The sequence below is a fragment of the Oncorhynchus keta genome, chromosome 33 (assembly GCF_023373465.1).
Source record: "Oncorhynchus keta strain PuntledgeMale-10-30-2019 chromosome 33, Oket_V2, whole genome shotgun sequence".
Lineage (NCBI taxonomy): Eukaryota > Metazoa > Chordata > Actinopteri > Salmoniformes > Salmonidae > Oncorhynchus > Oncorhynchus keta.
In genome coordinates, this window is record NC_068453.1 from 20,878,741 (window position 1) to 20,906,641 (window position 27,901).

General features: G+C 46.2%; 1 protein-coding gene and 1 long non-coding RNA gene across 4 annotated transcripts in view; one reads left to right on the forward strand and one right to left on the reverse strand.

Annotated features, from left to right (window-relative positions):
* Nucleotides 1-24,285, reverse strand: part of LOC118366372 (golgin subfamily B member 1) — a 27,530-nt gene extending 3,245 nt beyond the window's left edge. The window contains exons 1-18 of one of the 2 annotated variants that reach the window (XM_052492413.1): nucleotides 24,149-24,285; nucleotides 21,060-21,150; nucleotides 20,284-20,463; nucleotides 19,873-19,986; nucleotides 19,539-19,706; nucleotides 19,316-19,438; nucleotides 19,099-19,212; nucleotides 18,014-18,587; nucleotides 17,847-17,923; nucleotides 13,078-13,147; nucleotides 6,897-12,114; nucleotides 6,355-6,778; nucleotides 6,021-6,254; nucleotides 5,003-5,830; nucleotides 2,301-2,473; nucleotides 2,028-2,187; nucleotides 1,460-1,594; nucleotides 1,245-1,345 (exon numbers count right to left, since the gene is read on the reverse strand). In XM_052492413.1, the coding sequence (XP_052348373.1) occupies nucleotides 1,245-1,345; nucleotides 1,460-1,594; nucleotides 2,028-2,187; nucleotides 2,301-2,473; nucleotides 5,003-5,830; nucleotides 6,021-6,254; nucleotides 6,355-6,778; nucleotides 6,897-12,114; nucleotides 13,078-13,147; nucleotides 17,847-17,923; nucleotides 18,014-18,587; nucleotides 19,099-19,212; nucleotides 19,316-19,438; nucleotides 19,539-19,706; nucleotides 19,873-19,986; nucleotides 20,284-20,463; nucleotides 21,060-21,140 (8,774 nt within the window). In that variant the 5' untranslated portion in view covers nucleotides 21,141-21,150; nucleotides 24,149-24,285. Of the gene's footprint in view, nucleotides 1-1,244; nucleotides 1,346-1,459; nucleotides 1,631-2,027; nucleotides 2,188-2,300; nucleotides 2,474-5,002; nucleotides 5,831-6,020; nucleotides 6,255-6,354; nucleotides 6,779-6,896; nucleotides 12,115-13,077; nucleotides 13,148-17,846; nucleotides 17,924-18,013; nucleotides 18,588-19,098; nucleotides 19,213-19,315; nucleotides 19,439-19,538; nucleotides 19,707-19,872; nucleotides 19,987-20,283; nucleotides 20,464-21,059; nucleotides 21,151-24,148 lie in introns of both variants that reach the window. The other variant, XM_052492412.1, reaches the window with a different exon arrangement.
* Nucleotides 23,601-27,198, forward strand: LOC127914642 (uncharacterized). 2 transcript variants are annotated; one of them, XR_008089185.1, is made up of 2 exons: nucleotides 23,601-24,302; nucleotides 24,475-27,198. It is a non-coding gene; the product is annotated as an uncharacterized LOC127914642 (long non-coding RNA). The 2 variants fall into 2 exon arrangements; XR_008089184.1 differs by having other exon boundaries at nucleotides 23,601-24,292.
* Nucleotides 27,199-27,901: the final 703 nt, after the last annotated feature.

Here is a 27,901-nt window from a genome sequence, read left to right on the forward strand (position 1 = left end):
GTGTTTTGGTCAATGATAGAGAGAACGTGTGTGTACTGTATGCGTGTGTGTTTTGGTCAATGGTAGAGAGAACGTGTGTGTGTGTACTGTATACGTGTGTGTTTTGGTCATTGGTAGAGAGACCGTGTGTGTGTACTGTATACGTGTGTGTTTTGGTCATTGGTAGAGAGAACGTGTGTGTGTACTGTATGTGTGTGTGTTTTAGTCATTGATAGAGAGACCGTTTGTGTGTACTATATGCGTGTGTGTTTTGGTCATTGGTAGAGAGACCGTGTGTGTGTACTGTATGCGTGTGTGTTTTGGTCATTGGTAGAGAGAACGTGTGTGTTTTGGTCATTGGTAGAGAGAACGTGTGTGTGTGTACTGTATGCGTGTGTGTTTTAGTCATTGATAGAGAGACCGTGTGTGTGTACTGTATGCGTGTGTGTTTTGGTCATTGGTAGAGAGAACGTGTGTGTGTGTACTGTATGCGTGTGTGTTTTGGTCATTGGTAGAGAGAACGTGTGTGTGTACTGTATGCGTGTGTGTTTGGTCATTGGTAGAGAGAACGTGTGTGTTTTGGTCATTGGTAGAGAGACCGTGTGTGTGTACTGTATACGTGTGTGTTTTGGTCATTGGTAGAGAGACCGTGTGTGTGTACTGTATACGTGTGTGTTTTGGTCATTGGTAGAGAGACCGTGTGTGTGTACTGTATGCGTGTGTGTTTTGGTCATTGGTAGAGAGAACATGTGTGTGTGTGTACTGTATGCGTGTGTGTTTTGGTCATTGGTAGAGAGAACGTGTGTGTGTACTGTATGCGTGTGTGTTTTGGTCATTGGTAGAGAGAACGTGTGTGTGTACTGTATGCGTGTGTGTTTTGGTCATTGGTAGAGAGAACATGTGTGTGTGTGTGTGTACTGTATGCGTGTGTGTTTTGGTCATTGGTAGAGAGAACGTGTGTGTGTACTGTATGCGTGTGTGTTTTGGTCATTGGTAGAGAGAACGTGTGTGTGTGTACTGTATGCGTGTGTGTTTTGGTCATTGATAGAGAGACCGTGTGTGTGTACTGTATGCGTGTGTGTTTTGGTCATTGGTAGAGAGAAAGTGTGTGTGTGTACTGTATGCGTGTGTGTTTTGGTCATTGGTAGAGAGAACGTGTGTGTGTAATGTATGCGTGTGTGTTTTGGTCATTGGTAGAGAGAACGTGTGTGTGTGTGTACTGTATGCGTCTCTAAAGGGGGTGTCGTGGGGTTGAGAACTGGTACCTGCGCTGGAGCTCTTTAAAATCCACCCTGAGGCTCTCGCTCTCTGAAGGGCCACTGTGCTGCTGAGGAGCTCCGGGGGCACTGTCCACTTCCCCTGTCCCCTGGGGGCCACAAAAAATATTAAAAATCACTAAACGTTGTAGAAATCCCTATGGTAGAGTCAACTAGGGACAGTGAATGAATCAGAGCAGAGTGATATCCAAGGGAGTGCTGACCTTGCGCTTGTCTTCGTGCAGTTCCTTGAGCTGCCTCTGGAGGGCAGTGCAGCGGCTCTCGGCCTCGTCTAGCCTCTGGGAACTGCCTTGGAACTGGGAGGAGAGATGGCGGTTCTCCTCAAACACATGTGAGAGCTGAGGAGAGGGAGGGACAGCAACGGGCTCAGCAGACTGTACACACACACAACCAAAAGACAGAAGAACGAAGAAGAAGCAGAGAGGAAACGATGAAAAAAAAATGGACAAGGGGCATGCAAGAGAAATGAAGAGGAAAGAGCCAGAGGGAGACACAGAGATGGAATATGTAATCATCTAATCCAGATTAATGAAATGAAGTAACTTTCATCCAACCATGTCATTTAGTATTGTAAGTCAGAGGGTGATCAGAGGTAGTTGTCAGAATGGTCCAGAAAAAGGTGATTTCACTGCACCTTTTATACCCACTGTAAACTGTGTACGTGACAAATACAATTTGATTTGGACATGAACAGCAGTCTGCCATCTCACTAATGCCTGGTCCAAGTACAGTCGTTATCAGTTTCAGATTTAGAGGTGTCCTCCTCCTGACCTGTCTCTGGTGGTGTTCCTCCGGTGGTTTGGGCCTGGTGGCGCGGGCCTCCTCCAACATGGCACCGAGCTGGCGCACCTGCTGGTCACGGTCTGAGAGGGTGGCCAGGGTCTGCTGCTTCAGGAGCTCTGCCTGAGCCTGCCAGTCAACCTGCTCCAGCCTAGAGAGAGACAGATATACCTATGTAGCCAAGGCATAGACACTCATATACCTCTGATTAAGAATGTTTGGATTTTAAATAAGATAAGCAGCTCTTAATGAAGTATGTCTCACCTGAGAATTTCTAATTCCTGGTTCTCCCTCTGCCTCAGGTTGTCTAGCTCCCTCATCCTGTCCATCATCTCCTCAGCCCTCCTCCTCTCCTCCTCTAGCTCCTGGCTGAGTTTAGACAGCTCTCCTCCTCCCAGTCGAGTGAGCTCTGAGTGCTGCTGCTGGAGCTGTTCCAACTACAGGACAGGGAGAAACAAAGCTTGTGTTACTGTGGATACTGGTATATGAAAACACTATATACAGATAAGTTATGACATCACATCAAACATCTCCAATCAAAAATCAAATCCAGAGTCGGCTTTCTATTCCGCAACAAAGCCTCCTTCACTCACGCTGCCAAGCTTACCCTAGTAAAACTGACTATCCTACCGATCCTCGACTTCGGCGATGTCATCTACAAAATGGCTTCCAACACTCTACTCAGCAAACTGGATGCAGTCTATCACAGTGCCATCCGTTTTGTCACTAAAGCACCTTATACCACCCACCACTGCGACTTGTATGCTCTAGTCGGCTGGCCCTCACTACATATTCGTCGCCAGACCCACTGGCTCCAGGTCATTTACAAGTCCATGCTAGGTAAAGCTCCGCCTTATCTCAGTTCACTGGTCACGATGGCAACACCCATCCGTAGCACGCGCTCCAGCAGGTGTATCTCACTGATCATCCCTAAAGCCAACACCTCATTTGGCCGCCTTTCGTTCCAGTACTCTGCTGCCTGTGACTGGAACGAATTGCAAAAATCGCTGAAGTTGGAGACTTTTATCTCCCTCACCAACTTCAAACATCAGCTATCCGAGCAGCTAACCGATCGCTGCAGCTGTACATAGTCTATAGGTAAATAGCTCACCCTTTTTCACCTACCTCATTCCCATACTGTTTTTATACTGTTTTTATTTATTTACTTTTCTGCTCTTTTGCACACCAATATCTCTACCTGTACATGCCCATCTGATCATTTATCACTCCAGTGTTAATCTGCAAAATTGTATTATTCGCCTACCTCCTCATGCCTTTTGCACACATTGTATATAGACTGCCCATTTTTTTCTACTGTGTTATTGACTTGCTAATTGTTTACTCCATGTGTAACTCTGTGTTGTCTGTTCACACTGCTATGCTTTATCTTGGCCAGGTCGCAGTTGCAAATGAGAACTTGTTCTCAACTAGCCTACCTGGTTAAATAAAGGTGAAATAAAAATAAAATAAAAATAAAAAAATCACTACCATTGTGGTTGTGTTAGTAGTTGTCATGACATTGGCCTGTTGGGGGAGGTTTATGACCCCCATAAATACCTTTCCCCTTTTCTCACTCTACTTTATAGAGTTGACTCTTGTAAAGCCTTTGTAACATAGAGAGTCTGGTAACATCAAAAGGTGGGAAACGGAACCATATTTCGGTAATCCAACCAGTTGGAAATATGTGTTTGATGAATATGATCTTAGATCAGTTGTTGTCTGAGACATTACTACTAATGACAGGATGACAAACTGTATCTTGGAAAGTCGACACATTCTAGTTATCAGATTCACATGGACTTGAAACTATTTGTGAAAAGATTCCATGTAATTTTAGCTTCTTAAATGAGAGAACGGCTTGTCATAGAGAAACTCTGCTCACTTAGAGGCCCCGCCCAAGTGAACAGACATTGGTTATAAACTATGAAACACGCCCTTCTCGTCACCCCGATATAAGCCCGTTGACGAAAATCCAACTTTCTGTTCCGAGGACGTGAGGACGACGGTCCTACGTTAAAAGGGCTCAGATAATAACCTAACGAAATTAGCATCGTGTTCAAGGTGAAGATGACGATCAACACACCGAAAGGATGAATTTCGACCATACCAGCCAGAATATAGCACAAGCTTAAAAGTATGGCAACTTGGTATGAACTTTGAACTCTTATTCACTCCTAGCCGTTGGGTTAGCAGCAGCCGCTGTAAACGTGGACTAGGAAAGGACGGACGACGTATCCAGTCTAACACACAGAACGATACTACAACGTACCCAGTTTACCACCAGAGACATTCTTCAGAGAACAAGAGATCCCTGCTGGGCAATCAGCATCTACGACCAACCTATTGAAGCGCAGCTCAGAGTAAATATTCCTTGCTTTTTTGTTTTCCAAATGGGCGGTTATTTAGAATGCATAAGATTCTGTATTTATGATAGATTAGCTTCTCCCTTTGTTACTCAGTCTTCCCGCGCTTTCATTCAAAACCCAACCCCCTTTCTCTGTGTAACCAGCAATCATATGTATTCCATCCGCAAGGGATTTTCCTTTATGACATAATTAGATGTAATTCTGTGTTATTTAGGTATTTTGCAAATAAATAATTAAACCAAATGATGTAATGCTGATTCAACTTGTTAGCCAGGGTTTGTGAAGATAACCAAGAATTTACAACTTTCAGATGAGACTGAATAAGGTGATGATTAAATATTGACTGATATTGAGGTAAAAGATTACCAGGTCTTTAAGAGTTTATTCGGAACATAACAGCTCTATAAACATTATTTCGTGGTGCCCGGACTTTCTAGTTAATTACACTTACATGATTCGCTTAAATCAGGTAATATTAATTACAGAGAAATTATTTTATAGAATAGCATGTCATATAATTTAATCTGGCATAGCCAAAGACACGACATAATGCTTTTATGGAATACTTTGTGTTAAATGGAGATAACTCTGGTTCATTACCAGTCTCTCCCTGTCGTTCTGCAGAGCTGACAGAGCGTTCTTCAGTCCCCACACCTCTGCAGTGGATCCTCCATGGCCTGTGGTGGGTGTCTGCTGGCCCCCTGCCCTGCTCATCTCCTCCAGTCTGAGGCTGAGCTCCTGGGCCTGGCTGAGTGCCTGGTCCCTGCTGCCCTGCAGTGACGCCATGGCCTGGCCGAACGCCTGGTTCTGGGCCCGGAGCTGGCTGGCCACCTCCCTCTCCTCCAGCAGTCTCTGCTCCATGCTCAGCAGGTCTCGGGCCAGCTCAGCCACCCTCTCGGCCGCTGTCTCCGATTCCGTGCGCGTCACCCCTCCCTCCCAACGCAGTTCTTTCAGCTCCTTCTGCCGAGCCTCCTGCACCTCTCTTTCCTTGGAAAGGCTCTCCTCCAGGCTCTCCACCTGGGCCCTGGCAGCCTGCAGCTGCTCCCTCAGCTTCTCTACCTCCGCCCCGGGAGCGTCTCTCAGCTGCCTGTTTCCACTATCACCAGCCTGGCTGAGTGTCTCCCTCTCCACCGCCTGAACAAAAGCCTCCCCTCCCTCCAGGCTCTTGATCTTAGCCTCTAGCTCAGCTCTCTCCTTCTCCAGGGTAGCGATGCGCTCCAGCTGGCCGGACAAGAGCTGCTTGTGCTGGGACTCCTTCATGGTGAGGACCTGGGTAAGGTCGTCCCTGTAGCCGTGAAGCTTGGCAGATAGCTTGGCCTTCTCTGCGTGGAGGTCGTCCCTCTGGACCAATAGGGAGCGCAGCTCCTCCTTCAGATTGTTATTCTCCGCAGCAGCCTCCTGGATCAGAGCGTCCTTTTCCATCATCACCTGGGACAACAGACCCATTACGTAGAGGGATGGGTTATACAACTGGGGCACGAGGAAGACATTCTACAGTACTATCACTGCATACAGTTTCAGCATGCGTGTACATAAACATTAACTACCGGTTTACAGAATCTCTTCTTGACCTGTCATTTATGCCTCTGTACACATGTTAACATTGTTTTTTTTTAACCTGCAGATGTTTCTCCTCCAGCTGTTTGTACATGCCAAGTACTCTGTCTCTGTCGTCCTGTAAAGAGCCCATGGCCTTGGTGAAGGCATCCAGCCTGGCTTTGCTGTGGCTGCTCTCCTCCTCTGCCTTCCGCAGCCGGTCCTCCAGACCCCGCACCTCCTCTCTCCTCTGCTCCAGCTCCTTCTCAGCCTCCTGGGCCCTGGCGTCAGCCTCCCTCCTGGCCTCCTCTGCAGCCTGGGTGGAGCAAGCATGTAAACAGTCAAGAAGATGCAGGGGAATGGATTTAAACATTTTCATTGTCATAAAGCAGAGATTAAATAACAGTGATGCGTACCTGTGTCACGGCTTGCTCCTTCTCCCCCAGCAGCTCTACCTCTCTCCTCTCCTTCTCACTCAGCTCTGTCTGCAGGCTCTCTGTCAGGGTCTTGGAGGAGTGCAGGTCTGTCTCCAGTTGTTCCACGCTCAGGCCCAGCCTCCTCCCCTCTGCTTCCCTCTCCTTCAGCTGGGACCTGACCTCATTGGTCTCTCCCTGCAGCTTCCCAACTGCCTCTTCCAGGGCCTGGGTTCTGTGGCGGAGGCCCTCCGCCTCGCTCTCGAGGGAGGCCAGCTGGGCGCGAGCGTCAGCCAGGGAGGTCACGGTCTGGGCTAGGGACTTCTGAAGCTCTCCCCTCTCCTGCTCCAGGGCAGCTTGGTTCTCACGGAGATTCTTCTCTTCCTGCTCCCATTTCAGCTGCCACTGCTCGTCTGCTTTCTGCAGTCTGGACAAAGAATAAGAAATAAACACATTACATAACACAGCATAGTGTATCACAAACCTGGCAGGAAATTGGGGCAATTTAATTAATTGACTTTTTCAGGAACAGTAGCCATTTTTACCTGTCCACTGTAAGCTGTAGCTCTTCTCTCTGTGCGGTCTCTTTCTGCAGCTTTTCAGCCAGATCTCTGGATCGGGTCTCTCCCTCCCGCACCTCTGCCTCCTTCCCCTGGAGGGTGCTGTTGAAGCGACTCTCCCACTGCCGGGTCTCATCCAGCACGCGGTCCCTGTCGTCCTGCAGGGAGGACATACAGCGCGAGAAGGCAGCCAGTCGGGCCAGAGACTCATCGAGGCGGGCCTGCATCTGCTGGGCCTGTCTCTCAGCGGTGTCAGCGAGCTCTTTTGCCTCCCGGGTGGCATCCTCCTCTCTCTCCCTCTCCCGGTAAGACTCCTCCAACCTCAGCTCAATCTGCTTCAGCTCAGCTCCCAGCCTGAACCTCACAGAGTCCAGGCTCTGCTCTGCTTCTGCTTTCAACTCAGCCTCTCTCTGTAGAGCGGTCTGCTCACAGGCTCTCCTCTCAGCTTGGGCCTGGCTGGCCTCTGTCTGGGTCTCAACCAGCTGGGCTTTGCAGCTAGATAGCTCAGCCTCAGTCTTCTTCAAAGCGTCTGTGACTTTGGTCCTCTCCAGATAGGCTTGCCCAAGCTCTTTGTGGACCTCATTGCTGCCCAGTTGCAAAGCCTTGCTCTCCCTGGCCATCTCGCTGATCCTTTCCTGGTACTGGATGCAGTCCTTCTGCATCTGGCGCACCTCCAGCTGCTTCTCTCTCAGCAGCTCCTCCAGCTGCTTTGCCCGACTCTGGCTGCCCTCTTTCACCCTCTGGGCGGACTTCAGCTGCTGCTCCAGCTCCCTCTGTTTCCCTGACTCTGCCTCTGCCTCAGCCCTCTCTCTCTGGGCCTGCCTCTTGTCCTCCTCCAGCCTGGCTGCCCGGTCCCTCTCGCTCTCGGCCAGGGCTTCCAGTTCAGCCCGCTCCCTCTCCAGTCTCTCCACCTCCCACTGCAGCTCCGCAAGGCGCTCCCGGCTGTCTGCCGCGTCCTGCTGGTAGCCGGCGATGCTGCCATTCAGCTGGGCCAGCTGGTTCATCAGACGCTCCTCTAGGTCGTCCTTTTCTACCTCCAGGCTGCTGTGGAGCTCCTGGAGTTGGGCTTCCCTTTTAGAGCTCTCCTCCATCAGGCTCTGTTCCTTAACTTTACTCTCCTGAAGGAGCTGCTCCAGAGAGGCTAGTCCAGCCTTGAGTTCAGCCTCACTCTCTTGCCACGGTTCCCTCTCTGAATGTAGGGCTGCCTCCATTTCCCTCCGTTTTCCCTCAATTACGGTCTGTTCACTTTCAGACATGTCCGTCTTCACTGGCTCCTCTCTCTGGGTCTGTTCCTTTTCTTTACTCTCCTGAAGGCGCTGTTCCAAAGAGGCCAGCTCGGCAGTGAGTTCAGCCTCGCGCTGTTGCCTCAGTTCCCTCTCTGACTGTAGGGCTTCCTCCATTTTGCTCAATTTCTCATCAATTAGGGCCTGTGTATTTTCAGTTATTTCGGTCTTCACCATCTCCTCAACAGAGGGAGTTTCAGGTGCAGCTACCTCAGACTCTATGGCCTGACTATGTGGCTCTATATCCTGAGGCTGGCTCTTAACTGGCTCTTGGGTAGTTTTAGTCATGACTGTACTAGACTGCTGGGCAACAATAGTCTCCTTCACTACATCATCAGAGCTGGGGGTTTTATCTGGGGCTAATCTGTCCCCTTTCTCTAGCTCTTGGGCTAGTTGCTCCCTTAACTCAACACCCTGCTGTTCTAAGGAGTCCCTCTGTGTCGTAGTGGCATTCAAATCAGCTTTCAGAGTCTCAAACTCTTCTTTGAGTCTTTCAAGTTCTCCTTTGAGTGCCTTGTCCTCTCTTCTTATTCCTTTCTTTTCATCCATCTCTCGGAGTCTCTCATTCTCCTCCTCTAAATCCATGATTTTCTGCTGCTTGGTCCTGGCAAACTTCCTCATCTTGTCTTTGACAGTGTCCACCTCTTTCTGGGCCTCTTCTTTCTGCCGTTCAGCCTCCTGCTTGGCTGCCTCGTGGGTCCTGGCTCTAGCAACAAGCTCCTTCCTCTCCTGCCTAGCAGCTTCCAGCACACGTCTCACACGCTCTGACTCATCACTCACGTTCTCATAGGACTTTAGCAGAGTCTCATACTCATCCTTCATCCCATGCACCTTCTCCTCCCATTCTCTGCATGCCCGGGCAGCCTCCTCCTTGGCAGACTCTGCCTCTCTTTTATAGAAGTCTTTCTCTGTCAGCATACCCTCCATGGCCAGCTTGAGGCTCTCGCAGGATCCCCCAAGGCTATGGTTCTCCACCAAGGTCCGATCGACCTCCTCTATCAGCCTCTCTCTTTCTGCTCTCAGCTTCTCCAGCTCGACTTCTCTAGCATCCATCTTCTGATGCAGTTCAGTGATGACTTTCTCAGTGGAGGCCAACTCTTCTTTCTGGCTTCTGTTCTCTTTGAGGGCCTCTTTGCGGGAGATAAGGGCAGCTTTGAGCTTCTGCTGAAGCTGCAGGATCTTGGCCTCGCTGCCCTTCTCTTCCTCTTGCTTCTGGGGGATCTCGGCCTCCAGTCTCTGGCTCTTTTCCTTCTCTGCTCTCAGGCCTTCCTGCAGGGAGGCGATCGACTGGTCCTTCTCATACACTGTCTCTTGCATAGACTGGAGGAGAGAGCTTTGCTCACCCAGCTGCTGGCTAAGCTCCACGATCTCATCATTCTTGTTGCTCAGGAACTGCTTGAAGTCCTCCACCTCTGTCTGCAGGACGGCAATGGTGGACTCAGTGGAGTCTGAGGCGGCTCCCTTGGCCGCAGCCTCCAACTCTGCTTTCACAGCTTCTGCATAGGTCTGAGCCTGAAGACACTTCTCCCTCAGAGCCTCCAACTCCTCATAGACATGTTCAATCTGGCTCTCTTTCTCTCTCAGGGCCCGCAGCTCTTTGCCCAGCACTAGAAGCTCACTTTCCCTGAGTGACAGGCTAGCCTGGCTCTCCTGCAGTTGGCTCTCCAACTCTGTACAAGATGCCTTCTCAGCCTGGACCTCTTCTTTCAGAGCTTGTAATGAGGCCTCAATGTCAGCTGAAAGTAGCTGAGAGGGTTCCTCGGCACTGGTAATGGGTTTATCACCTTGTTGTTGTTGTGCTTCATTCTCAGGAGCTGAAAATTCCACCCAGTCTTCCTGGACCCAATCTCCTGCAGCTGGCTTCTCAATCTTCTCCACTGCAGCGTTGGTCTCCAGCTCGGCATGTACTTCCTTCTCTGTGCTCACCTCTTTCTGTGCCTGCAGTTCCTCGAGCTCTCTCAGTCTAGTCAACAGCCCATCTCGTTCACCAACCTGCTCCTCCAAACGCTCCAACAGCCCGTTGTACTCTTCCTTTTGTTGTTTAAGCTGTTCGCGGTGGTGCCTGTCCTTTTCTTTGGCCATGCGGATGGCTTCTTTGCGAGAGTCCTGAGCCTCTTGGAGTTTCTTTAGCAGTGTTTCGCAATCTGACTCCGGTGAGGCCACCTGGGACTGCAACCCAGTGATTTCAGATGAGGTGTCAGCCTCTGGAGTCTGCTGAGCTCCCTCACTCAGCCTTCTGGTCATTTCAAGTGTCTCTTCCAGAACCTGATCCTGCTGGCTGATTTTCTGTTCCAAAACCTCCATGACCTCTTCTTTGGACCTCAAGTCTTGTCTGAACTCTTCGAGAGTAGTTTCAATTGCCATATCCTCTTGTTTTCTGTATTTTTCTAAAGCTGGTACACTTGCAGGGGCTTCCTCCGTTGCTTTCCCTACTTGTCCTTTCCTTTGATCTGCCTCTTTCTCAAACAACGCAACTTTTTTCATCAGCTCTTTGCGCTGCACCAGGGCTGCCTGCAACCTCTTTTTAAAGGTGGCCACTTGGGTTGTCAGATCCTCTTTGTCCTTTCGCAAACTAGTGAGCTCATCACCATCCTCTACATGACTCTCCCCTGTCGCTTTCTCATTTTCTCCAGCTTTCTCAAGCTCAATTATCTGCTCCTTCAGTTTCTTGACCTCAGTGCTCATCAGGAACATCTCCTCACCAGTCAGGAGCAGTTTGGCAGACAAGCCGTTGCTCAGCTCCATCATCTCCTGCTCTTTCTGGGTAATACGCAGTTGCAGCTCGTTAATCTCAGTGTCCCTCTCAGACAGTACAGCCTTGGCCATGTCCCTAGCCTGAGAGAACTCCAGCAGGCTGGCCTCCATGTCTTGGAGCTTCTGCTCCAGCCCAGAGGAAGTGATCTCCCCTTCTTCCAGCTGGGTGCTCAGCATCCTGGCCTGGCCCTCCTGCTCAGAGAGAGCGCGCTGAGCCTCGTCCAGGTCTGCCTGCAGGGCCTGGATCTTCTGCTCTTTGGAGCTGCCTTCTGTCTGCAGGCTGTCCAGCTGCTCCTCCAGGAGATGCATCTCCATGCTCTGCCTCTCCAACTCAGAGCCACTGTGCTGGGCCACCGTGTCCATCTCTGACCTGGCTGACTGGAGCTCTTCCTCATATCTCTGGGCCTGGGACTCTGCCTCATCCTTGGCAGCTACCAGGGACCGAATCTCTTCCTCAAGGCCTTGGGTTCTCTCCTGTGACTCTGAGGCAGCCTCTCTCAATCTCTGGAGCTCAGCCATGAGCTCACTGTACCTGTTCTGCATCTCATCTGCCAGTGCCTGGGCAAACACCTGTCCAGGGGCAGAGTCAGAGAGGGTCGCCCCCTGCTGTCTGAGGTGCACCTGCACAGTCTCACGGATGATGACTGATGAGGACTCCACCTGGACTGTGGATGTTTCCTGCTCAGAGCTGTTCTCTTCCCAGGATTGCATCTGGAGCTGGCCAAAGCCCTGCAGTATGGGAGGCGACTGCTGACCTTCATCTTGGTTCACAGCCTCTAGGAGGGTCCAGCTGCTGTGGGCCACCTCGGAGTCACTGCTCGTGACCATCTCATCAGAGGAGGCCCCCTTAGATTCTCCGGGAGAGTCAGACTGGGATTCAATGAGCTCTGGACTGCTCTCGTTATCAGCGGAGACTGACAGGCTTGACCTATCCTCTGCCACCAGGGTGGTGTCCTCCTCTCGCGTGTCTTCTAGGAGGTCTGGCAGCACTGTAGGACTGTCGCAGGGGGCCATTGCAGTGTCCTCACGCTGGTCTAGAATCTGATCAGAGATTACCTTGAATGCATCATTTGAGCCCCGCTCTTCAGCCAGCACAAGACTCTCTTGCAGGGCAGCCAACTCATGGTCTTTCTCCAATAGCTGCTGCTCCAGAGCCAATATTTGGGCTGGGGAAATCAATAAAGATGAAAATTAATAGCCAGCCTAATAATCACACAATGCACAATTAAAACAGATATTTTTCATGTACCCCGTGCAGGAACTAAAATTCGATCCTACCACTGGCACCTCCCAGTAGTTCATGACTAGACCTATATATTATGGATTCATTCAGATTTTTGCTTCTAAAAGTTAACAATTGAGATGATTATTGACATACTGTCAACATACTGTCAATACTGTTAACATGTCTACTAAACCACCAGTCTTTCAGGTTTAGTCACAGACAGTGAAATGGGTAATCATGTAACCGCATCTGCGTCACTATGCCAAACTCTGTTGTCAGCGAGGCCTGTGACAGCAGTGTCCAATCCTATGCAAACACATCAATAGAGGGTGTGTGTGCTGCTAGCAGGATGTATGACTGGTCCTGGTGGTTGGCTTTCAGATGTATGACTGGTCCTGGTGGTTGGCTTTCAGATGTATGACTGGTCCTGGTAGTTGGCTTTCAGATGTATGACTGGTCCTGGTAGTTGGCTTTCAGATGTATGACTGGTCCTGGTGGTTGGCTTTCAGATGTATGACTGGTCCTGGTGGTTGGCTTTCAGATGTATGACTGGTCCTGGTGGTTGGCTTTCAGATGTATGACTGGTCCTGGTAGTTGGCTTTCAGATGTATGACTGGTCCTGGTAGTTGGCTTTCAGATGTATGACTGGTCCTGGTGGTTGGCTTTCAGATGTATGGCTGGTCCTGGTAGTTGGCTTTCAGATGTATGACTGGTCCTGGTGGTTGGCTTTCAGATGTATGACTGGTCCTGGTAGTTGGCTTTCAGATGTATGACTGGTCCTGGTGGTTGGCTTTCAGATGTATGACTGGTCCTGGTAGTTGGCTTTCAGATGTATGACTGGTCCTGGTGGTTGGCGTTCAGATTCAGAGAATAAAAACACACATCTTAAAATAGGTCTCCTCACCCTTTTCAGCATCAGTCACGTCTTCCACAGCTGGGTCAGTCACACACTGGACCAATGACTCACGAGCAGCCTAGGAGAGAAAGACAAAGGCCTGAGTTATTTCTGAACACACAGAGGGTGTAAACCTTATGACTTAATAATACATCAATCCCATTGAAGTGGGACTACATTCAAAATGAAGTGAGTTAACAGTTTCACACAGCTGTAATGTAGTTCCACAATAGTTACACTGTAGATATGATGAGCCTGGGTGTGAAGGTCAGCCCAGGGCTGCAGTCATAACAGAGGATCAGTGGAGAGGCGATTAGCATTGCCTTGACCCAAATGACAGGAGGACATTCTGCCTCAGCATTATTAAACCCAACCGCTGTCTCTGTCCCTCAGGCTGTCCCCTCTGAGATAGATCGTGGCCGACTGACCTGCCCCAGTAGTCAGGGCAGCGACCAGAGAGACTTCCCCACATGAATAAGCATGTGTGACACTCAATGTGCTGACTGGGAAGTCCTCACAGCACAGTGAAATAACAGCACACCAATAGATCATTTTGTATCAGACTGTACACACATACAGCACAAATGTCTATTGGGGGGGTTTGTCGTTTTCTATTGTGATTACGCACTGTCAGCAATTCTGTTTGGAAAGGGGATTGTCTAACAATTAGATTGAACATACAGAGCCTTCAGAAAGTATTCACACCCCTTGATTTATTCCACATTTTGTTGTGATACAGCCTGAATTAAACATTTATTCAAATGAAAATGTTGTGTCACAGGATGACACACAATACCCCATAATGTCAAAGTGGAATTATGTTTTTAGACATTTGTCTAATTATTTAAAAATGAAGAGCTGAAAAGTCTTGAGTCAATAAGTATTCAACCCCTTTGTTATGGCAACCCTAACTAAGTTCAGGAGTAAAAATGTGCTTAACAAGTCACATAATAAGTTATCATGGACTCACTCTGTGTGCAACAATAGTGGTTAACATGATCTTTGAATGATTACCTCATCGCTGTAACCCACACATACAATTACCCCTCAGCCAAGCATTGAATTTCAAACACAGATTCAATTACAAAGACCAGAGAGCTTTCCAATGCCTTGCAAAGAAGGGAACCTATTGGTAGATGGATAAACATTGTAAAAGCAGACATTGAATATCCCTTTGAGCATGGTGAAGTTATTAATTACACTTTGGATGGTGAATCAATACACCCAGTCACTACAAAGATTTAGGCATCCTTCCTAACTTAGTTGCCGCAGAGGAAGGAAACCGCTCAGGGATTTCACCATGAGGCCAATGGTGACTTTAAAACAGTTAAAGTTTAATGGCTGTGATAGGAGAAAACTGAGGATGGATCAACAACGTTGTAGTTACTCCACAATACTAACCTATATAACAGAGTGAAAAGAAGGAAGCCTGTACAGAATACAAATATTCCAAAACTTGTCTGTTTGCAATAAGGCATTAAAGTAAAACTGCAAAAAAATGTGGCAAAGTAATGAACTTTTTGTCCTGAATACAAATGGTTGCGTTTGGGGCAAATCGAACACAACACATCACTGAGTACCTCCCTTCATATTTTCAAACATGGTGGTGACTGCATCATCTTATGTGTATGCTTGTCATGAGCAAGGACTAGGGAGTTTTTTAGGATAAAGAGAGCTAAACATTGGTAAAATCCAAGAAGAAAACCTGGTTCAGTCTTCTTTCCAACAGAAACAGATTCACCTTTCAGCAGGACAATAACCTAAAATACAATGCCAATTATAAACTGGGTGGGTCGAGCCCTGAATGCTGATTGGATGACAGCCGTGGTATATCAGAACTTATACCATGGGTATGACAAAACATTTATTTTTACTGCTCTAATTATACTGGTAACCAGGTTTTAACAGCAATAAGACACCTCGGGGGTTGGTGATATATGGCCAATATACCACGGCTAAGGGCAGTGTCTAGGCACTCCGCTTTGTGTCGTGCGTAAGAATAGCCTTTAGTCGTGGTATATTGGCCAAATACCACACCTCCGCTTGCCTTATTGCTTAAATATACACTGAGTGTACAAAACATTAAGAACATGCTCTTTCCATGACATAGACTGACCAGGTGATTCCAGGTGAAAGATCCCTTATTGATGTCTCTTGTTAAATCCACTTCAATCAGTGTAGAGGACAAGGAGGAAACAGGTTCAATAAGGATTTTTAAGCCTTGAGGCAATTGAGACATGGATTGTGTATGTGTACCATTCAGAGGGTGAATGAGCAAGACTAAATATTTAAGTGCCTTTGAACAGGATACGGTAGTAGGTGTCAGGCGCAGCGGTTTGTGTCAAAAACTGCAACGCTGCTGGATTTCACACTCAACAGTTTAACATGTGCGCTAAGAATGGTCCATCACCAAAAGGACATCCCGCCAACTTAACTTCTTATGGATAGGGGGCATTTTCACATTTGGATGAAAAGTGTGCCCAGAGTAAACTGCCTCCTACTCAGTCCCAGATGCTAATATATGCATATTATTAGTAGTATTGGATAGAAAACACTCTGAAGAGTCTAAAACGATTTGAATGATGTCTGTGAGTATAACATAACTCATATGGCAGGCAAAAACCTGAGAGAAAAATTCTAACCAGGAAGTGGGAAATCTGAGGTTTGTAGGTTTTCAACTCAGCCCCTATTGAATATACAGTGGGATATGGGCCATATTGCACTTCCTAAGGCTTCCACTAGATGTCAACAGTCTTTAGAACATTGTTTCAGGCATCAACTGTGAAGGGGGACAGAGGGGAATGAGTCAGAGGTCTGCCAGCAGCCTTGGTCTCGTGACGTGCGGTCATGAGAAAATGACCTCTCGTTCCATTGCTTTTCTATAGACAAATTAATTCTCTGGTTGGGACATTATTAAACATTTATGATAAAACATCCTAAAGATTTATTCTATACATCGTTTGATTTGTTTCTACGACCAGTAATATAACTTTTTGGAATTTTCATCCGACATTTCCGCTGGACTTGCCCGCGCCTCGTGAGTTTCGATTCGTTTATAAACGCCCTAACAAAAGGAGGAATTTGGACATAACTGATGGACTTTATGGAACAAATCAAACATTTATTGGGGAACTGGGATTCATGGGAGTGCATTCTGACGAAGATCAAAGGTAAGTGAATATTTCTAATGCTATTTCTGACTTATGTTGACTCCAACATGGCGGATATATTCTTGGGTTGTGTATGTCGTCTGAGCGCCGTACTCAGACTATTGCATGGTTTGCTTTTTCCGTAAAGTTGTTTAAAAATCTGACACAGTGGTTGCATTAAGGAGAAGTATATCTTTAAATCTGTGACTAACACTTGTGTCTTTTATTAATGTTTATTATGAGTATTTCTGTGATTTGATGTGGCTCTGTGCAAATTCACGGGATGTTTTGGAGGCAAAGCCAAATGTAAACTGAGGTTTTAGGATATAAATATGAACTTGATTTAACAAAACATACATGTATTGTGTAACATGTTGTTGTCCTGGGAGTGTCATCTGATGAAGAATATCAAAGGTTACTGATTAATTTGATCAATATTTCTGCTTGTTGTGACTCCTCTCTTTGCTTGGAAAATCGCTGTATGCTTTCTGTGACTAGTTGCTGACCTAACAAAATGATATGTTCTGCTTTCGCCGAAAAGCATTTTTGAAATCGGACACTGTTTTTTTAATTTCACCTTTATTTAACCAGGTAGGCTAGTTGAGAACAAGTTCTCATTTGCAACTGCGACAACACAGAGTTATACATGGAGTAAACAATTAAAAAGTCAATAACACAGTAGAAAAAAACGAGGAGTCTATATACATTGTGTGCAAAAGGCATGAGGAGGTAGGCGAATAATTACAATTTTGCAGATTAACACTGGAGTGATAAATGATCAGATGGTCATGTACAGGTAGAGATATTAGTGTGCAAAAGAGCAGAAAAGTAAATAAATAAAAACAGTATGAGGATGGGGTAGTTAAAAATGGGTGGGCTATTTACCGATAGACTATGTACTGCTGCAGCGATCGGTTAGCTGCTCAGATAGCAGATGTTTGAAGTTGGTGAGGGAGATAAAAGTCTCCAACTTCAGCGATTTTTGCAATTCGTTCCAGTCACAGGCAGCAGAGAACTGGAACGAAAGGCGGCCAAATGAGGTGTTGGCTTTAGGGATGATCAGTGAGATACACCTGCTGGAGCGCGTGCTACGGATGGGAGTTGCCATCGTGACCAGTGAACTGAGATAAGGCGGAGCTTTACCTAGCATAGACTTGTAGATGACCTGGAGCCAGTGGGTCTGGCGACGAATATGTAGCGAGGGCCAGCCGACTAGAGCATACAGGTCCCAGTGGTGGGTGGTATAAGGTGCTTTAGTGACAAAACGGATGGCACTGTGATAAACTGCATCCAGTTTGCTGAGTAGAGTGTTGTTGGATTAACGGGAATTTTCTCTTTAAAATGGTGCCTAATACTTGTATGTTTGAGAAAATGTAATTATGAGATTTCTGTTAGACAAAATAGACAAAGAACATTTGAGAATCTAGCAATGGGTACAACAGACTGAAGAGTCTGGTAATTTGGGGTTCACAGATAATAAACACTATAAGCTATTTCTCCCAAAGTACATTTTCATGTTTATTTTCTTGTTATTACAGGATTCAAAACTAGCTTGCAACATGTGTTACCTTCATTCATTTAGTAGTCGTAACAATCTCCAAAATTAATTTAGTGCGTCTGACTGCTCACCATTCCAATTTGCTGCTCCAGCTGTTGTATCCTAGCAACTGCCTCTTCGCCTTCTGCGGTGCGCTTATCCAGTTGTTCTGAAAGAAAAACAAAATTATTAAATATGCTTCAAGCAAACCGCTTGTTAGGGTATCATGATTGCTTGATAGTGTATTCGGTTCCCTAACCTTGCAATGTCTCCATGGTGTGGGTGACCTGGGCGCAGTGTTCCTCGCTCTCCCTCTGCTCCACCCTCAGCCTCTCCAACTGGGCCTCCAGTGTACCCAGGCACAGGGCCGGGTCGGTGGGAACAGGGATGTCCTCCTCGGCCCCCTCTCCAGCCAGAGAGCGCAGGCCTGTCAACAACTCAGCCAGGGCCTCTCCTGCCCTTTGCCCCTCTCCATACTCCTCTCTTAAGGCAGCAAGCTCCTTTTCCAACCTGGCTACTTCTCTGTTGGTCACTTCCTCCCGCTCTCTAGTGGCCAACTCCAGTTTCACTGTCAGGTCCTCCATCTGGGTTGATCGGTCTCTCTCTGAAGCCTCCAGACTGGCTAGCTGGGCTGCTCTGTCCCGCTCTGAGGCCTCCAGACTGGCTAGCTGGGCTGCGCTGTCCCGCTCGGAGGCCTCCAGGTTGGCTCGGAGGGCCACCAGCTCTGCCTGGGTCTGGCTGGACCACCCAGCCCACTGCTGTCTCTCCTCCTCCCTCTGCCTGCCAGCCTCAGCCAGCTCCTGCTCCATCTGGCGGAACTGAGCCGTGAGGATCTGCAGAGAGAAGGAGGCAGAGAGAGAGAGAGAGAGAGAAGGAGGCAGAGTGAGAGGGGCAGCGAGAGAGAGAGGCAGAGAGGGAAAGAGAGGCAGAAAGAGAGAGAGACAGAGAGAGAAAGAGAGAGAAAGAGGGAGAAGGAGAGAGCGAGAGAGAGAGAGAGAGAGAGAGAATAAAGACAGATGAAGGCGGGGACGGTAGAGTCTACAATGAGAACTGTAAAGCAGTGATTTTGCATTTAGATGAGAAATGCGTCTAGTCCTCAGCCCTTATGTAACATGCAATTTGTCAATCAACAAATGTACTTACTCAGTCAGTGTCACTCTGCTGTCACACTAGTACCTTGGTGAATAATGTAATACAGTACTCTGTGTCAGTCTCTTCAGATGGGCTCATTTTGCACAAAGGGTCAGTCAGGTTGCATTGTTATTCTATTGTGGGGCCTTCATTGAGAAAACACCATTCCCACTATGGCTCTACACTGACCAGGACAGTAGGGCGTGTCTGTACCTGTTTCTGCTGGTCTGCATTGTTCAGCTCCCCCTGCAGCATCTCCAGCACCTGGCAGCGTGACCGCATGGCTTCCTCCTGCTCCTCACAACGCCGCTGGGCTGCACGCAGAGCCTAGCAACACACACACTAAAGGCTTGGGTACAGGCTAAAAACAGTGTATAGGACCTGGCCTGTGTGAGGGAGTGTAGAGTGAGTCAGAGAATGAAGTTTGTACCTGCTGCAGCTCAGCGTCGTTCTGGCTCTGCACTGTGACCCTCAGCAGCTCGTCCTCGTGCTTCTGGATCTGCTCCTGGAAACGCACGTCCTTTTCACAGACAACTGCCTGAAGCACACGAACCTAAACGCATGACACATCTCTGCAGTCAGCTGACGGGCCCCTTTTAAACAATCTGGAATCTTTTCATTGAAAATGGTTTGAGTGACAACGAAACTGGCACCTGCTCCGTGTGTACGGCTTCCTTTTCACACAGGGCCTGTTCAGACATCTGGAGACGCTCCTCGAGGTTCTTCGCCGAGGTCGAGACCTTACTGAGCTGCTTCCTCAGATCCTGGAGTTCCTCCTCCACAGCAGGAGCTGAGCTGGTGAAGGAGCTGTCTGGAGAGCTCTTCAGGAAATAGACAAGGATTTCAAAATGTTCAAAATAGTCTAGTGTAGACCAAACTGGCTGTAAAGAATCTACAACATTTTAACTCTTTACATTACAGCTAAAATACACATCAGAACTATGCTTATTGAACATGGAGTTATTTGAACTCGGCTAAAGGACTTACTGCTGCTCCCTCCTGCCCTTTGAGGTCAGCAATTTGTTTGTTCAGAGCAGCCATCTTGGTTTTGGCCTGCAGCTTCAGTTTAGTGAAGCGTGCCTCCGCTGTCTCCCTTTCGCTCTGTAAACACACCAACAAACACAGCATTGAAACTTGTGTTCCAGCAACAACAGCATATTCTCAGTAGATTTCTGACGACAATCTTTATTTGACAAGAAGTGCATCAAATATGAATATTTCATGATCCCAACCCACACAGGACAGAAATAAAATCTAAGCTTATACATTGAGGGCACATCCATATAAAACCACTGCATTCATGTCTCACACACACGCATACAAAGTCATAGCAATACACATAGGCGCGCACACACACACACACACAGGTCAACACACCCACCTGTACCCAGGCCTCACCTTGAGCTGCTTTTCAAAGGTGGCCAGCTGGCTGTCCTTATCTCTGACCACCTCCTTGAGATGCACTGTCAGCTGCTCTAGATGGGCCAGCCTTTCCAGGGGCTCCTCCTCCACCCCAGGCCCAGACTCCTCAGGGGCCCCGGGGGCATCTCCAGGGGGGAATTGGGGGACCAACATATCCTGCAAAAGGGCCACACAGAAGAAGAGTGGATACAAATATGGGGACTTGGAGAACATTAAGGCCTGCAACGGTGATCCGTTAGAGCAGGGTTTATCAAACTGGGTCCTGGGGTCCCCCTCCCCCTGGGTGCACATTTAGGTTTTTACCCTAGCACAACACAGCTGATTCAAATAATCAATGCTTGATGATTACATTTTTTAATAAATGTATCCATTATTTTACCAGGTAAGTTGACTGAGAACACGTTCTCATTTACAGCAACGACCTGGGGAATAGTTACAGGGGAAAGGTGGGGATGAATGAGCCAATTGTAAACTGGTGATGATGGTGATTGGTTATTTGAATCAGCTGTGTAGTGCTAGAGCAAAAACCAAAACGTGCACCCAGGGGGACCCCAGAACCGAGTTTGGGGGGCCATGTGGTAGAGTGCTGATCAGTTTTGCCTTTTAGATCACAATGGATCGATTATTATGGACAGAGAGGAGCTGATCCTAGTTAAGCACTACAACTCACACAATTGATAAATATGGGCCCAGGACAGAAAACATGCGCCATGTTATGTAAGCTTGTGAGGGGTTGAGGGAGTCTCTCTTACCTGAGGGGCTCCATCGGGGGGCTCGTCCCCAGACAGCTCCTGCAGGACGTTGGTAAAGCCCTGGGACAGCCGGCTGAGCATGTAGCCGAAACTGGTGGTACAAGACAGAGTTTTGACATTGAGGGTTCTATCTCAATCAATCATTATTTATAAAGACATTTTTACATCAGCAGTTGACACAAAGTGATTATACAGAAACCGGATTAAAAAAATCTCCATGGAGTTTGCATTATGATGCATTTACAACGTTAGCGCCTTTTTTATGTTATGATTCACATTTCTGTGTATAGAATTTATTTTAAGACAAAAACAGAGATTGACTCAAATAATCAATGGCAATAAGTGCAGTGGAAGAGAACAATTGAGACCAGTGAAATCATTGAATGAGGGTTCCTGGACAGTCAATCAGTGGAGGCCCCTCGGAGGACCATCCTCAGTGAATTTCATAAAAAGTAGTGAAATATAAAAAAAAGTTATCCCTTTTCGATCAAACTATACTAAATATATTCACGTCACCAAATAATTGATGAAAACACACCATTTGCAATGAAGGTCGACAGTAGCCTCAGCAGCACTCTGTATGTTAGCCCCATGGTGTAGCTGGAGGACAGCTAGCTTCTGTCCTCCTCTGGGTACATTGACTTCAATACAAAACCTAGGATGCTCATGGTTCTCACCCCCTTCCATAGACTTACACAGTAATAATGACAACTTCCAGAGGACATCCTAGAAACCTATCACAGCATTTACTGACATGTTGTCCATGCAAATCAAAGGATCAGAGAATGAATCTAGTACTAAAAGCATAAGCTACCGCAAGCTAGCACTGCATAAAATGTGGTGAGTAGTTGACTCAAAGAGAGAAAGACAATAGTTGAACAAAATAATTTATTAAAAAATTAAGGAAAAGCGAGAGATATTTTGTTGTATTTTATTTTTTTACTTTCATTTACTTAGCTAGCGCATGCAGCTAGCTTGTTTAATGTACTCAAACACCGAGCTCAAACAAAGAGGGATGCTATGTTAGCTAGCTGGCTATGGCTAACCAACACTGGATTTCTTCCAAGTCAAGGTAAGCTTTAAAAAAATAATATATATATATATATAATCATTAATTGCCACCGGGCCCACCAGTTCTTAAATGGAACAAAACTTGGATAGGAATACCTGAATTTGTCCAATAAAATTCACATTTCTAACTGTTAGACTAATGATTACTCCCTAGATTAGTTAGAGGCAGGCAAAAGTATGGAAGGCGGTATTGAATGTGTCACTGTCTGTCACCTTGATTCTCTACCTTGTAAACTTTCATTCATAGGCCAGGTTGTAGCAACCTCACAATGGGTATCTGGAAAATTAGAGTATCATGTAGTAACCTAAACCTATAGATGTTGCATTGCGGTGATACAGCCCGACAGGATGCTCTAGATTGTGCATCTGTAAAAGTTTGTGAGTGTTTTTGGTGACAAGCTAATTTTTTCAGCCTCCTTTGTTTTGTTGACAATAACCTCACACTCGATGTCAACAAAACAAAGGAGATGATCATGGACTTCAGGAAACAGCAGAGGGAGCACCCCCCTATCCACATCGACGGGACAGTAGTGGAGAGTGTAGTAAGTTTTAAGTTCCCCGGAGTACACATCACGGACAAACTGAATTGGTCCAACCGCACAGACAGCGTGGTGCAGAAGGCGCAGCAGCGCCTCTTCAACCTCAGGAGGCTGAAGAAATTTGGCTTGTCACCAAAAGCACTCACAAACTTTTACAGATGCACAATCGAGAGCATCCTGTCGGGCTGTATCACCACCTGGTACGGCAACTGCTCCGCCCATAACCGTAAGGCTCCAGAGGGTAGTGAGGTCTGCACAACGCATCACCGGGGGAAAACTACCTGCCCTCCAGGACACCTACACCACCCGACGTCACAGGAAGGCCAAAAAGATCATCAAGGACAACAACCACCCGAGCCACTGCATGTTCACCCCGCTATCATCCAGAAGGCGAGGTCAGTACAGGTGCATCAAAGCGGGGACCGAGAGACTGAAAAACAGCTTCTATCTCAAGGCCATCAGACTGTTAAACAGCCATCACATTGAGTGGTTGCTGCCAACATACTGACTCAACTCTAGCCACTTTAATAATGGAAAAATGTATGTAATTAATGTATCACTAGCCACTTTATATGTTTACATACCCTACATTACTCATCTCATATGTATATACTGTACTCTATACCATCTACTGCATCTTGCCTATGCCGTTCGGCCATCACTTTCATAAATGTATATGTACATATTCTTATTCATTCCTTTACACTTGTGTGTATAACGTAGTTGTTGTGAAATTGTTAGGTTAGATTACTTATTAGATATTACTGCATGGTCGGAACTAAAAGCACAAGCATTACGCTACACTCGCATTAACATCCGCTAACCATGTGTATGTGACAAATAAAATGTGATTTGAGCTGGTTGAACGGAATGTGAATGACAGTCATCCAATATGCTGTAATAGAAATAAGGCCACGCTCATTAAAAAAAAAATATCATCCTCCCTCATCTTAAACGGCACCGACCGCCACTGCATTCAATCATCCTTTGTGCCAATAATATACCTGTGGCAACATACATTAACGGGCATTATTGTTATTGTTTTGTGACCCAGATAGTTCGTGCAGAGGGCCTCGAGGTTCGAGTGTCACCGGAAGAGCCGAACACCGCCGAACAATAGGGCCATTCGACTGCGGCTGCGTCATTTCGTTTTTCCCACTACTCCTGAACAGCAAAGATTATAGGGAGAAATGGATGGCTTACTTTCTGAACAGTTTGACAGTGCTGTCTCCAACCATAGTAAGAGTATTTGATGTATGTACATACATCGGAATTATGCTGTATTGGTTGCGCTTGTATAAAAACAGCGAACGAGTTAGCTTTTCAGTGCACGTAGACAAGCAAGCTAGCTAGCTAACAAGGATAACAGTAATTGGCTAAATATATCGCTGTGCCTTGTTTTTTTGGAGCGTGTGACAGCTGTTCTAAACTGCAACTCTGGGAATGGTGTGCTGGTAGTTGAAAGAACGAGGGACTAACCTGTATGAGTGCTTCTCAGATACCGGTTTCTGCTTTTTATTTGAAGAATATCCTCTGCTGTATTTCTGTGCAAAGCCACATCACCAAACATCCCGGAAACAAAACTTGCAGAGCATCGATTGGCCAGTGGAGGATTGCACAACAGTAAGGGGATGTCTGTAAATTTTGACCGTTTACCATTTTTCAAGAGACTGTCTTTTAAGGAAAAATGTGCAACATGCGCCAAAACGCTCTTTTTTTTTAATAAGATAATGTTTTGGTGTTTTTATACCATGATTAACCTTCTTAACCCTTTTCATTTGTAACCACACAACTGAATTCAATAGGATGGGGCCGGGTCATGACCCACGAGTCAATCTGATTATCAACAATGGAAGACAACTTGGACGAAGCCTTCTTCTACTTGCACACTACACCACAGTGTTTGTGACCTTTGTGAGTCGCTCTGTGAACTGGTTCGTGCAGATGCTAAAGTGGACCACACTGTTTGCACGGTACACCGTGTCCGTCTTTGACTCCATCTACAGACACCTGCATTGGTGGCGTAGAAGGGGCGGTGGAGGGGTTGCCAAGCAGATCTGCCCCAGCCCTGACACAAAATCAGGGTGACCAGAGTAAACATGTCAAGTCTCTTTAAACTTGAAGAAGTCTTAATGATTTAATTGAGAGTTTTAACCTTAGCACTAACCGGACAGCCTGCTCAAGACATCAAATCGGAAGATCTCACTGCTCTTTTGGGAAAATGAAGTGCAACAATGGTGAGTTTAAGTAGAATGGAAATAGCACCTTACTGAAGTCATTCATTTCATTGTTTAATTCCTTACTAACAGTCTAGTGTTTTACAGTATATGCATGTATCTGTTGCATGTGTATTCCTTGTACTGTAATGCCAATGTGAAAGTTACATGTTTTAATTTTCATATCATAAACTGCTAGAATAATGTTCAAGGACAGCTTCTCCAAAACCACTAACAGGAGGGGAAGAATCAGGCATTAAACACACTCACTTAAAGACATCTCTGGTATTATAACACTTTTCTAAAGGGTATAACGTTTATTCAACTACACTACCCACCTATGAACTGTCATTTGTAACATGTATAGGATGTACAGTATAGGGGTCTAACTAAGCAGCTATTTTGTCCCACAGCCAGCTATTCATGTGACTGTAAATAACTGAGAAGTATGCTTCCAGGGCCACCGGACAGGGAATGGGTCTTTCACATTCTAATCTCGGCACCCAGAACCAAATCTAATCGCTTACATTTATGTTCAGTCGGTTTCAAGACTATTCCCATTTCTGCATTATACTATCAGTAATTCTAACCACTATTGAGTTGAACGAATACAGAATTGTTTTTATTTATGCTTGTGTTTCCTTTTATTGTATTATTTTTTTAAAAACGTATTTTATTTGTAAAAACTGAAAATACTATATGAATGGCAGCATTGTGTTCAAAATCATGCCAACAATAATCCCTAGTTGGAAATGTGTTGATGGTTGTCTGTACTTAAATCACTATTTTAATCACTCATATACACCGAGTATACCAAACATTAGGAACACCTTCCTAATATTGAGTTGCAACCCCCTCCCTCCCCTTTGACCTCAGAACAGACTTAATTCGCCGGGGCATGGACTCTTCAAGGTGTTGAAAACATCCACAGGGATGCCAACGCTTCGCACAGTTGTGTCAAGTTAGCTGGATGTCCTTTGGGTGGACCCTTCTTGTTACACAGGAAACTTTAGTGTGAAAAACCCAGTAGCATTGCAGTTCTTGACACAAACTGGTGTGCCTGGCACCTATGACCATACCCCATTCAAAGGCACTTAAATATTTTGTCTTGCCCATTCGCCCTCTGAATGGCACACATACACAATCCATCTCAAGGCTTAAAAATACTTCTTTAACTGGTCTCCTCCCCTTCATCTACATTGATTGAAGGGGATTTAACAAGTGACATCAATTAGGGATCATAGCTTTCACCAGGATTCACCTTGTCAGTCTATGTCATGGAAAGAGCAGGTGTCCTTAATGTTTTGTATACTCAGTGTATACCACAGGTGTCAAACTCATTCCATGGATGAATGAGTGTCTGTGGGTTTTCGCTCCTCCCTTGTACTCAATAGAGGAATTAAGGTCACCAGCGAGTAACAAACTCCCCTCACCTGGTTGTTTAAGGCTCTATTGAAAGGAAAAAACAAACTTGCAGACACTCGGCCATCCATGGAATGAGTGACACCCCTGGTCTAGATACAGCCTTTAAAGATGGAACCCGCATTAGGGGAAACGGCACCACAGTTCCTGTGTTACAGAGGTGGGCAGCGTGATAAAAAAAAAAAGAATTGCAGTACACATTCTGCTGTTCTATCTCACGTGCAATGATGTGCGAGGGGAAAACAAGTATTTGCAGTAACTTTGTTGTATACCGAACAAAAATATGAATGCAAAATGTAACAATTAACAATTTTAATGAGTTTCAGTTCATAAGGAAATCAGGCAATTTAAATAAATTAGGCTCTAATCTATGGATTTCACATGAGTGGGCAGGGGCGGAGCCAGGCCCAGCCAATCAGAATGAGTTTTTCCTCACAAAAAGGCTTTATTACAGACAGAAATACTTATCGTTTCATCAGCTGTCTGGGTGGCTGGTCTCAGACGATCTCACAGTTGAAGAAGCCGGATGTGGAAGTCCTGGGCTGGCGTGGTTACGAGGCTTGTTGGATGTACTGCCAGTACTCTGTACTGTAAGTACTCTGTACTGTAGTCTAAGTAAGACACTTCTGACTGTAGGATGTGCCACAATGTTCTATGTGGGCCTAAGCACCACAGTTGAAGTACTTTATTGTGCATTATGCTAAATCCACTGCTTGTCTGGTGTCAATGTTACTGTTGCACTGTATGGAGAATCAAAGTCTGGCACTGTAATACAGATAGTTTATGCTTGCAGAAAGCATTGTCTTGTGGTCACAATGAACTGATTAATGACCTGGTCCTACTTGGTCTATGAATGTGAAGGAATCTCAATAAACCAAACTAAAAACAGAACTGTGACATTCTTCACTATTTTCTCCCCTTTCCAGTCAAATGCCACACAGACACATGATCATGATTGATGTAGGCTTGCAAATAGGTGAGATAACATGAAATTATTCCAGATTGTTAGAGAACTTTGTCCCCCTAAGAGCTAGTCTGTCGTTGCCGTTTTAATAAATCTTATGGCTGCAGGGGCAGTATTGAGTAGCTTGGATGAAAGGTGCCCAGAGTAAACGGCCTGCTCCTCAGTCCCAGTTGCTAATATATGCATATTATTATTAGTATTGGATAGAAAACACTGAAGTTTTATAATCTGTTTGAATGATGTCTGTGAGTATAACAGAACTCATATGGCAGGCAAAAACCTAAGAAGAAATCCAAACAGGAAGTGGGAAATCTGAAGTTGGTCGAATTATAACCCAGCCCCTATTGAATACACAGTGGGATATTGGTTGTTGCACTTCCTAAGGCTTCCACTAGATGTCAACAGTCTTTAGAAACTTTGAGGATTCGACTGTGAGTGGGACCGAATGAGAGAGGAATGAGTCAGGTCTGCCATGAGCTGACCATGTACGTTCCATCGCACTTCTGAAGACAATGGAATTCACCAGTTGGAACATATTAACGTTTTATGTTAACATCCTAAAGATTGATTCCATACATTGTTTGACATGTTTCCACAGACAGGAACGGAACTTTTTGACATTTCATCTGC